Below are 12,214 nucleotides of genomic sequence, written 5' to 3'. Positions count from 1 at the left end.
GAGATTGATGCGTCCAGTTCTGCGTTTTCTGTACCTATAGATATACAAACCCTGGGCCTGCTACTCATGGATTTACTACAAGACAGCTCAGAGGTGGACACAGGACAATGCTATACTGTAGGCGATATTATGCACCTGAAATGTAGATTCTTCCTCCGTCTCACCAGAGTTCCGTCCATCAGACTAAATTCCCACACGCTGGTCCCACACGCAGCGAAACACGTATGTGGATTATCTGATTCTCTATCTAGAGCAAGAACTTCAACTTTGTCCTGATTCTTCATTGACTGACTCAGCGACTTCTCCCAGATCAATTTGTGTCCACTGTGACTAAACCTCCAGATGGAAACCCCACCAACACCTCCAGTGAGCAAGAGGTTCTTCCCTGGATCATAGACACAGCAGAGGACCTCTTCCTTCACAGGGATGTCTGACACCAGGGTGAAAGTCTTGTCTAGCAGTAAAAGCCCCTGCTGGTTCCAAGCCACGTAGAGCTGGACACCAGCTGCATACAGCAGAGCAGAAATTGGCAAGGACATCTGTCTCTGGCTCTGGACTCGGCCATCTTCATGGTGCACACAGACGTTTCCATCAGAGTCCAGGGACACCAGACAATGCCGCCCCACCACATATCTCACACATTTCAGTCTGGCAGGGAAGGCGAGATGACGTACAGGCTGCAGACCATGTGTGAGCACCAAGGGTTTCGCATCCTCCTTCCTCATCTATGGACCAAAAGAAAAAATAGAGAGTTTGTATTATATACTCAATTCTTACTATCGCACTTGTCACCTGTAGAGTGTTCCTCCATTCTACAGGGGCAGAGCGTGTTTAGCCCAATCAGGCTCTTCACTGTTCTGTACCAGCCAACCAAACACTCCGCCATCCAACCATACGCTTTGCCATCCAATCATATACTGTGCCTGTACCATCCAACCATACACTGCGCCATACAACCATACACTGCGCCATCCAATCATACACTGTGCCATATAACCATACACTGCGCTATCCAACCATACACTGCGCCATCCAACCATACACTGCGCCATACAATCATACACTGCGCCATATAATCATACACTGCGTCATCCAACCATACACTGCGCTATCCAACCATACACTGCGCCATACAATCATACACTGCGTCATACAACCATACACTGCGCCATCCAACCATACACTGCGCCATCCAACCATACACTGCGTCATACAACCATACACTGCGCTATCCAACCATACACTGCGCCATACAATCATACACTGCGCTATCCAACCATACACTGCGCCATACAATCATACACTGCGCCTGTGCCCTCCTACCATACACTGCGCCATATAATCATACAGTGCACCATACAACCATACACTGCACCATCCAACCATACACTGCACCATCCAACCATACACTGCGCCATACAATCATACACTGCGCCTGTGCCCTCCTACCATACAGTGCGCCATATAATCATACACTGCGCCATACAACCATACACTGCACCTGCACCATCCAACCATACACTGCGCCATACAATCATACACTGCGTCATACAACCATACACTGCGTCATACAACCATACACTGCGCCATCCAATCATACACTGCGCCATATAATCATACACTGCGTCATACAACCATACACTGCACTATCCAACCATACACTGCGCCATACAATCATACACTGCGCCTGTGCCCTCCTACCATACACTGCGCCATACAATCATACACTGCGCCATACAACCATACACTGCGCCTGCCCCATCCAACCATACACTGCGCTATCCAACCATACACTGCGCTATCCAACCATACACTGCGCCATACAACCATACACTGCGCCATCCAACCATACACTGTGCCATACAATCATACACTGCGCCATATAATCACACACTGCGCCATACAACCATACACTGCACCATCCAACCATACACTGCACCATCCAACCATACACTGCGCCATCCAATCATACACTGCGCCTGTGCCCTCCTACCATACAGTGCGCCATATAATCATACACTGCGCCATACAACCATACACTGCGCCTGCACCATCCAACCATACACTGCGCCATATAATCATACGCTGTGCCTGTGCTCTCCAACCATACACTACGCCATATAATCATACACTGCGCCTCCAACCATACACTGCGCCTGCTCCATCCAACCATACACTGCGCCATACAATCATACACTGTGCCTGCTCCATCCAAACATACAGTGCGCCATATAATCATACACTGCGCCCTCCAACCATACACTGTGCCATCCAACCATATACAGCGCCATATAATCATACACTGCGCCCTTCAACCATACACTGCGCCTGCACCATCCAACACCACATATCTTACTTCTAGAGGACAGGTGACTGAACAGCTCATACCTTACTTCTAGAGGACAGGTGACTGAAGAGCTCATACCTTACTTCTAGAGGACAGGTGACTGAACACCTCATACCTTACTTCTAGAGGACAGGAGACTGAACAGCTCATACCTTACTCCTAGAGGACAGGTGACTGAACAGCTCATACCTTACTTCTAGAGGACAGGTGACTGAACACCTCATACTTTACTTCTAGAGGACAGGTGACTGAACACCTCATACCTTACTCCTAGAGGACAGGTGACTGAACAGCTCATACCTTACTTCTAGAGGACAGGTGACTGAACAGCTCATACCTTACTTCTAGAGGACAGGTGACTGAACACCTCATACCTTACTCCTAGAGGACAGGTGACTGAACAGCTCATACCTTACTCCTAGAGGACAGGTGACTGAACAGCTCATACCTTACTTCTAGAGGACAGGTGACTGAACACCTCATACTTTACTTCTAGAGGACAGGTGACTGAACACCTCATACCTTACTCCTAGAGGACAGGTGACTGAACAGCTCATACCTTACTTCTAGAGGACAGGTGACTGAACAGCTCATACCTTACTTCTAGAGGACAGGTGACTGAACACCTCATACCTTACTCCTAGAGGACAGGTGACTGAACAGCTCATACCTTACTCCTAGAGGACAGGTGACTGAACAGCTCATACCTTACTCCTAGAGGACAGATGACTGAACACCTTATACCTTACTTCTAGAGGACAGGTGACTGAAGAGCTCATACCTTACTTCTAGAGGACAGGTGACTGAACACCTCATACCTTACTTCTAGAGGACAGGAGACTGAACAGCTCATACCTTACTCCTAGAGGACAGGTGACTGAACAGCTCATACCTTACTTCTAGAGGACAGGTGACTGAACAGCTCATACCTTACTTCTAGAGGACAGGTGACTGAACAGCTCATACCTTACTTCTAGAGGACAGGTGACTGAACACCTCATACCTTACTTCTAGAGGACAGGTGACTGAACACCTCATACCTTACTCCTAGAGGACAGATGACTGAACACCTCATACCTTACTTCTAGAGGGCAGGTGACTGAACAGCTCATACCTTACTTCTAGAGGACAGGTGACTGAACAGCTCATACCTTACTTCTAGAGGACAGGTGACTGAACAGCTCATACCTTACTCCTAGAGGACAGGTGACTGAACAGCTCATACCTTACTTCTAGAGGACAGGTGACTGAACAGCTCATACCTTACTCCTAGAGGACAGGTGACTGAACAGCTCATACCTTACTCCTAGAGGACAGGTGACTGAACACCTCATACCTTACTTCTAGAGGACAGGTGACTGAACACCTCATACCTTACTTCTAGAGGACAGGTGACTGAACACCTCATACCTTACTTCTAGAGGACAGATGACTGAACAGCTCATACCTTACTCCTAGAGGACAGGTGACTGAACACCTCATACCTTACTCCTAGAGGACAGGTGACTGAACAGCTCATACCTTACTTCTAGAGGACAGGTGACTGAACAGCTCATACCTTACTTCTAGAGGACAGGTGACTGAACAGCTCATACCTTACTTCTAGAGGACAGGTGACTGAACAGCTCATACCTTACTTCTAGAGGACAGGTGACTGAACAGCTCATACCTTACTTCTAGAGGACAGGTGACTGAACAGCTCATACCTTACTTCTAGAGGACAGGTAACCGAACAGCTCATGAAGTATTACAGGGCGAGAGGTAAAATTGTTACCAAACGTGTGAAACGTGAAAATATTAAACAAACTTTTCATCATCTGGCCTCATGCCCACAGAAGTTTTTACAGCCGCTTTTATGAGCATTTTTTTTTTTTTGAAGAGCCTCTCCATGTTAGCCTATGGTCTCATGCCCACTATGGCATTTTTGAGCTGTAAGTGGCATGGGCATTTTTAAGCTCAAACCCCCCCCCCCAAAAAAAAAACGCAGGACCAGTGCGTTCTGAGGCTCCAGCGCTAGAGCTGTAAAAATGGCAGTAAAATGTGTTAAACGAGGCTTAACGCTGTACATCCAGCGTTATGCCTCATCCAGCATTTCTCAAAATCAATGGTTCCCTATGGAAGCCCATTGATTTGAATAGAAGTCTCACCAGAAGTCAGATCAAGATGATCTGACTTGTGTGCTGAGAATCTTGAAGGCAAACCCCATCAAAATTTTGCGTGAGGTTCCCCCCAAGATCCATACCAGACCCTTATCCGAGCACCCAGCCCGGAAGGTCAGGAAAGGGGGGGGACAAGCGAGTGCCCCCCTCTCCTGGACCATACCAGGCCACATGCCCTCAACATGGGGGGGTTTTGTGCTTTGGGGCAGAGGGGACCCCTGAGCCCCCCCCACCCCAAAGGACCATGTCTCCATGTTGAGGACAAGTGCCTCTTCCCAACAACCCTTGCCCGGTTCTTGTCGGGGTCTGCGGGTGGGGACTTTAACAAGGGGCTCCCCAGATCACAGCGCCCCACCCTAGGTGAATGAGTATGGGGTACAACGTACCCCTACCCATTCACCTAAAAAAAAACAGACCCACTACACAGGTTTTTAAAGTATTTTAGTAAAGCAGCTTCAGCTCTTCTCCCTCTTCTGGCGATGTCTCGGGTCCTTCTTCTCTCTGCGCTATCTTTGGCTCTTTTGCTGGGTCTTCTCCCTCTGTTCTTCTTCTTGTTGACTCTACACTTTCTCCCAATGTAACGCTGGGTCCGCCATGTGCAATGACTTATATTGGCATGGGGCGGGGCCACCCGATGATGTAAGTTAGAGGCCACGCCCCTTGTGAAGTCATCACACCATCATGCCCAGGGTGATGACATCACAAGTAGATCATTGCACATGGCGAACCCTGCATTACATTGGGAGATTGTGTTGGGTCAACATCGGAAGACGAAACAGAGAGGGAGAAGAGCCGGAGAGGGGAGAAGGACCGGCAGAAAGAAGACATCATCCAGGGAGAAGAGCCGGAGAGGGGAGAAGGACCAGTAGAAGGAGAAGGCATCGTCCAGGGAGAAGGACCGGCAGAAGGAGAAGGCATCGTCCAGGGAGAAGAGCCGGAGAGGGGAGAAGGACCAGTAGAAGGAGAAGGCATCGTCCAGGGAGAAGGACCGGCAGAAGGAGAAGACATCATCCAGGGAAAAGAGCCGGAGAGGGGAGAAGGACCGGCAGAAAGAAGACATCGTCCAGGGAGAAGAGCCGGAGAGGGGAGAAGGACCAGTAGAAGGAGAAGGCATCGTCCAGGGAGAAGGACCGGCAGAAGGAGAAGGCATCGTCCAGGGAGAAGAGCCGGAGAGGGGAGAAGGACCGGCAGAAGGAGAAGACATCATCCAGGGAAAAGAGCCGGAGAGGGGAGAAGGACCGGCAGAAAGAAGACATCGTCCAGGGAGAAGAGCCGGAGAGGGGAGAAGGACCAGTAGAAGGAGAAGGCATCGTCCAGGGAGAAGAGCCGGAGAGGGGAGAAGGACCAGCAGAAGGAGAAGGCATCGTCCAGGGAGAAGAGCCGGAGAGGGGAGAAGGACCGGCAGAAAGAGAAGACATCGTCCAGGGAGAAGAGCCGGAGAGAGGAGAAGGACCGGCAGAAAGAGAAGACATTGTCCAGGGAGAAGAGCCGGAGAGGGGAGAAGGACCGGCAGAAGGAGAAGGCATCGTCCAGGGAGAAGAGCCGGAGAGGGGAGAAGGACCGGCAGAAGGAGAAGGCATCGTCCAGGGAGAAGAGCCGGAGAGGGGAGAAGGACCGGCAGAAGGAGAAGACATCGTCCAGGGAGAAGAGCCGGAGAGGGGAGAAGGACCGGCAGAAGGAGAAGGCATCGTTCAGGGAGAAGAGCCAGAGAGGGGAGAAGGACCGGCAGAAGGAGAAGACATCGTCCAGGGAGAAGAGCCGGAGAGGGGAGAAGGACCGGCAGAAGGAGAAGACATCGTCCAGGGAGAAGAGCCGGAGAGGGGAGAAGGACCGGCAGAAGGAGAAGACATCGTCCAGGGAGAAGAGCCGGAGAGGGGAGAAGGACCGGCAGAAAGAGAAGACATCGTCCAGGGAGAAGAGCCGGAGAGAGGAGAAGGACCGGCAGAAAGAGAAGACATCGTCCAGGGAGAAGAGCCGGAGAGGGGAGAAGGACCGGCAGAAGGAGAAGGCATCGTCCAGGGAGAAGAGCCGGAGAGGGGAGAAGGACCAGCAGAAGGAGAAGGCATCGTCCAGGGAGAAGAGCCGGAGAGGGGAGAAGGACCGGCAGAAAGAGAAGACATCGTCCAGGGAGAAGAGCCGGAGAGAGGAGAAGGACCGGCAGAAAGAGAAGACATCGTCCAGGGAGAAGAGCCGGAGAGAGGAGAAGGACCGGCAGAAAGAGAAGACATCGTCCAGGGAGAAGAGCCGGAGAGAGGAGAAGGACCGGCAGAAAGAGAAGACATCGTCCAGGGAGAAGAGCCGGAGAGGGGAGAAGGACCGGCAGAAGGAGAAGACATCGACCAGGGAGAAGAGCCAGAGAGGGGAGAAGGACCGGCAGAAGGAGAAGACATTGTCCAGGGAGAAGAGCCGGAGAGGGGAGAAGGACCGGCAGAAGGAGAAGACATCGTCCAGGGAGAAGAGCCGGAGAGGGGAGAAGGACCGGCAGAAGGAGAAGGCATCGTCCAGGGAGAAGAGCCGGAGAGGGGAGAAGGACCGGCAGAAGGAGAAGGCATCGTCCAGGGAGAAGAGCCGGAGAGGGGAGAAGGACCGGCAGAAGGAGAAGGCATCGTCCAGGGAGAAGAGCCGGAGAGGGGAGAAGGACCGGCAGAAGGAGAAGGCATCATCGAGGGAGAAGAGCCGGAGAGGGAAGAAGGCATCGTCCAGGGAGAAGAGCCGGAGAGGGAAGAAGGACCGGCAGAAGGAGAAGACATCGTCCAGGGAGAAGAGCCGGAGAGGGGAGAAGGACCGGCAGAAGGAGAAGACATCGTCCAGGGAGAAGAGCCAGAGAGGGAAGAAGGACCGGCAGAAGGAGAAGGCATCGTCCAGGGAGAAGAGCCGGAGAGGGGAGAAGAACCGGCAGAAGGAGAAGGCATCATCCAGGGAGAAGAGCCGGAGAGGGGAGAAGGACCGGCAGAAGGAGAAGACATCGTCCAGGGAGAAGACATCGTCCAGGGAGAAGACCCGGAGAGGGGAGAAGGCATCGTCCAGGGAGAAGAGCCGGAGAGGGGAGAAGGACCGGCAGAAGGAGAAGGCATCGTCCAGGGAGAAGAGCCGGAGAGGGGAGAAGGACCGGCAGAAGGAGAAGACATCGTCCAGGGAGAAGAGCCGGAGAGGGGAGAAGGACCGGCAGAAGGAGAAGACATCGTCCAGGGAGAAGAGCCGGAGAGGGGAGAAGGACCGGCAGAAGGAGAAGGCATCGTCCAGGGAGAAGAGCCGGAGAGGGGAGAAGGACCGGCAGAAGGAGAAGGCATCGTCCAGGGAGAAGAGCCGGAGAGGGGAGAAGGACCGGCAGAAGGAGAAGGCATCGTCCAGGGAGAAGAGCCGGAGAGGGGAGAAGGACCGGCAGAAGGAGAAGGCATCGTCGAGGGAGAAGAGCCGGAGAGGGAAGAAGGCATCGTCCAGGGAGAAGAGCCGGAGAGGGAAGAAGGACCGGCAGAAGGAGAAGACATCGTCCAGGGAGAAGACATCGTCCAGGGAGAAGACCCGGAGAGGGGAGAAGGCATCGTCCAGGGAGAAGAGCCGGAGAGGGAAGAAGGACCGGCAGAAGGAGAAGACATCGTCCAGGGAGAAGACATCGTCCAGGGAGAAGACCCGGAGAGGGGAGAAGGCATCGTCCAGGGAGAAGAGCCGGAGAGGGGAGAAGGACCGGCAGAAGGAGAAGACATCGTCCAGGGAGAAGAGCCGGAGAGGGGAGAAGGACCGGCAGAAGGAGAAGGCATCGTCCAGGGAGAAGAGCCGGAGAGGGGAGAAGGACCGGGAGAAGGAGAAGGCATCGTCCAGGGAGAAGAGCCGGAGAGGGGAGAAGGACCGGCAGAAGGAGAAGGCATCGTCGAGGGAGAAGAGCCGGAGAGGGAAGAAGGACCGGCAGAAGGAGATGGAATCATCCAGGGAGAAGAGCCGGAGAGGGGAGAAGGACCGGCAGAAGGAGAAGGCATCGTCCAGGGAGAAGAGCCAGAGAGGGGAGAAGGACCGGCAGAAAGAGAAAAGACATCGTCCAGGGAGAAGAGCCGGAGAGGGAAGAAGGACCGGCAGAAGGAGAAGGCATCGTCCAGGGAGAAGAGCCGGAGAGGGGAGAAGGACCAGCAGAAGGAGAAGGCATCGTCCAGGGAGAAGAGCCAGAGAGGGGAGAAGGACCGGCAGAAGGAGAAGGCATCATCCAGGGAGAAGAGCCGGAGAGGGGAGAAGGACCAGCAGAAGGAGAAGGCATCGTCCAGGGAGAAGAGCCGGAGAGGGGAGAAGGACTGGCAGAAAGAGAAGACATCGTCCAGGGAGAAGAGCCGGAGAGGGGAGAAGGACCGGCAGAAGGAGAAGGCATCGTCTAGGGAGAAGAGCCGGAGAGGGAAGAAGGACCGGCAGAAGGAGAAGGCATCGTCCAGGGAGAAGAGCCGGAGAGGGGAGAAGGACCGGCAGAAGGAGAAGGCATCATCCAGGGAGAAGAGCCGGAGAGGGGAGAAGGACCGGCAGAAGGAGAAGACATCGTCCAGGGAGAAGACCCGGAGAGGGGAGAAGGCATCGTCCAGGGAGAAGAGCCGGAGAGGGGAGAAGGACCGGCAGAAGGAGAAGGCATCGTCCAGGGAGAAGAGCCGGAGAGAGGAGAAGGACCGGCAGAAGGAGAAGGCATCGTCCAGGGAGAAGAGCCGGAGAGGGGAGAAGGACCGGCAGAAAGAGAAGACATCGTCCAGGGAGAAGAGCCGGAGAGGGGAGAAGGACCGGCAGAAGGAGAAGACATCGTCCAGGGAGAAGAGCCGGAGAGGGAAGAAGGACCGGCAGAAGGAGAAGGCATCATCCAGGGAGAAGAGCCGGAGAGGGGAGAAGGACCAGCAGAAGGAGAAGGCATCGTCGAGGGAGAAGAGCCGGAGAGGGGAGAAGGACTGGCAGAAAGAGAAGACATCGTCCAGGGAGAAGAGCCGGAGAGAGGGGAGAAGGACCGGCAGAAAGAGAAGACATCGTCCAGGGAGAAGAGCCGGAGAGGGGAGAAGGACCGATAGAAAGAGAAGACATCGTCGAGGGAGAAGAGCCAGAGAGGGGAGAAGGACCGGAGAGGAGAGAACATATCGTCAGAGGAGGGAGAAGAGCCGGAGAGGGGAGAAGGACCGGCAGAAAGAGAAGACATCGTCCAGGGAGAAGAGCCGGAGAGGGGAGAAGGACCGGCAGAAGGAGAAGGCATCATCCAGGGAGAAGAGCCAGAGAGGGGAGAAGGACCAGCAAAAAGAGAAGACATCGTCCAGGGAGAAGAGCCGGAGAGGGGAGAAGGACCGGCAGAAGGAGAAGGCCTCATCCAGGGAGAAGAGCCAGAGAGGGGAGAAGGACCAGCAAAAAGAGAAGACATCGTCCAGGGAGAAGAGCCGGAGAGGGGAGAAGGACCGGCAGAAGGAGAAGGCATCGTCCAGGGAGAAGAGCCGGAGAGGGGAGAAGGACCGGCAGAAAGAGAAAAGACATCGTCCAGGGAGAAGAGCCGGAGAGGGGAGAAGGACCGGCAGAAAGAGAAGACATCGTCCAGGGAGAAGAGCCGGAGAGGGAAGAAGGACCGGCAGAAGGAGAAGGCATCGTCCAGGGAGAAGAGCCGGAGAGGGAAGAAGGACCGGCAGAAGGAGAAGGCATCGTCCAGGGAGAAGAGCCGGAGAGGGGAGAAGGACCAGCAGAAGGAGAAGGCATCGTCGAGGGAGAAGAGCCGGAGAGGGGAGAAGGACTGGCAGAAAGAGAAGACATCGTCCAGGGAGAAGAGCCGGAGAGAGGGGAGAAGGACCGGCAGAAAGAGAAGACATTGTCCAGGGAGAAGAGCCGGAGAGGGGAGAAGGACCGGCAGAAAGAGAAGACATCGTCCAGGGAGAAGAGCCGGAGAGGGGAGAAGGACCGGAGAGGAGAGAACATATCGTCAGAGGAGGGAGAAGAGCCGGAGAGGGGAGAAGGACCGGCAGAAAGAGAAGACATCGTCCAGGGAGAAGAGCCGGAGAGGGGAGAAGGACCGGCAGAAGGAGAAGGCATCATCCAGGGAGAAGAGCCAGAGAGGGGAGAAGGACCAGCAAAAAGAGAAGACATCGTCCAGGGAGAAGAGCCGGAGAGGGGAGAAGGACCGGCAAAAAGAGAAGACATCGTCCAGGGAGAAGAGCCGGAGAGGGGAGAAGGACCAGAGAGGAGAGAACATGTCGTCAGAGGAGGGAGAAGAGCCAGAGCAGCTTTAATAAAATACTTTAAAAACCTGTGTAGTGTGTTTATCTTTGACATTTTTTTTTTTTTTTTATTTAGGTGAATGGGTAGGGGTATGGTACCCCATACTCATTCATCTAGGGTGGGGGTCCATGATCTGGGGGGGCCCCTTGTTAAAGGGGGCTTCCAGATCACGATAAGTCCCCACCTTCAGACCCCGACAACCATCCTCATCAACATGATAAACGCAAATCGACGCCAATGCAAAACACAATTTTTTTTGCGTTTTTAACACTGCTTTTTTCCTAGCGTCGGTACTAGCTTTGCAGTTAGTTTTTTAAAACGTCCGTGGGCATGTAGCCTTATATCTAAATTCATAGTTTCATAGTTAAATAAAGACACCAGTCCATCCAGTTCAACCTGAGTGAGTGTCTACAATTGTCCCTATCCCTGTACATTACACACTCACAATGGTCCCTACCCTCTAGGAGCCACAATCCGAGGTCCCCATTCATATACTAGGGTCAATTTTGGACAGAAGCCAATTAACCTCCCTGCATGTCTTTGGAGTGTGGGAGGAAACCGGAGTACCCGGAGGAAACCCACACAGGCACAGGGAGAACATGCAAACTCCAGGCAGGTAGTGTCGTGGTTGGGATTCGAACCTTCTTACTGCTAGGTGAGAGTGCTAACCACTACACCACTGTGCTGCCCAAATTACAGGATTCATATGGTTTACAAGATCAGTTATTGGAGGTTACCCTGGTAACAACTCTTCTGAAGTCCTCCCGCAGATCTTTCCACAAATGACAGGCTTTACTTCGGCATTTGTCATCTGCAACAGAGAATTTGGATAAATCACAGTATATTTGTATAGCATAGAGTATTATTTATCGCTAAAAGAGATAACAGACCAGTATATGCCCAGTATAGGAGAACTGTAGATGAGCGGTCAGTGCAAAGTATTATAAGACTGGGCTTGGGAGTATTTGCAGTAGGGTAAGAGAAGATATGGTGGGGAGTATTAGTTCTGGGGTGAGTGAGGATGGGGATGGAGGGGTTGAGTACTTGACTAGGATGAAAGATAATGAGGTTGGAGGAGGTAGGTACTATGACTAGTGTGATTAACAGGATGGAGGTAAGTTATATTAGTACTTGGGTGAATAAGGATGAGGATGGAGGTGGTGATTACTATGACTGGGATGAGGATATTGGATTACCTGTCCACAGGTAAGGATGAGGATGGAGTTGGTGAGTACTATGACTAGGGGGAGTGTATAGAGGTGGTGAGTACTATGACTAGGGCTAGTATTGATGGAGGTGATGAGTACTATGACTAGGGTAAGTATTGATGAGGATGGAGATGGTAAGTACTATGACTAGGGTGAGTATTGATGAGGATGTAGGTGGTTAGTCCTATGGCTAGGGTGAGGATGGAGGTGGTGAGTCCTATGACTAGGGTGAGGATGGAGGTGGTGAGTACTATGACTAGGGTGAGTATTGATGAGGATGTAGGTGGTTA

General features: G+C 53.0%; 1 protein-coding gene across 1 annotated transcript in view; it reads right to left on the bottom strand.

Moving 5' to 3' along the window:
- LOC143955163 (WD repeat-containing protein 97-like) overlaps positions 1 to 11,875 on the bottom strand; it is a gene marked incomplete at its 3' end in the record, with an annotated part of 49,384 nt that extends 37,509 nt beyond the window's left edge. Inside the window, 2 exon segments of the mRNA XM_077465257.1 lie at positions 136 to 725; positions 11,454 to 11,875. Coding sequence (XP_077321383.1) covers positions 136 to 725 — 590 coding nt within the window.
- Positions 11,876 to 12,214: the final 339 nt, after the last annotated feature.

Source organism: Lithobates pipiens, unplaced genomic scaffold, assembly GCF_037356315.1.
Source record: "Lithobates pipiens isolate NorthernLeopardFrog02 unplaced genomic scaffold, aLitPip1_a1.2 Scaffold_343, whole genome shotgun sequence".
Lineage (NCBI taxonomy): Eukaryota > Metazoa > Chordata > Amphibia > Anura > Ranidae > Lithobates > Lithobates pipiens.
This window is presented reverse-complemented; position numbering and strand designations above follow the sequence as displayed.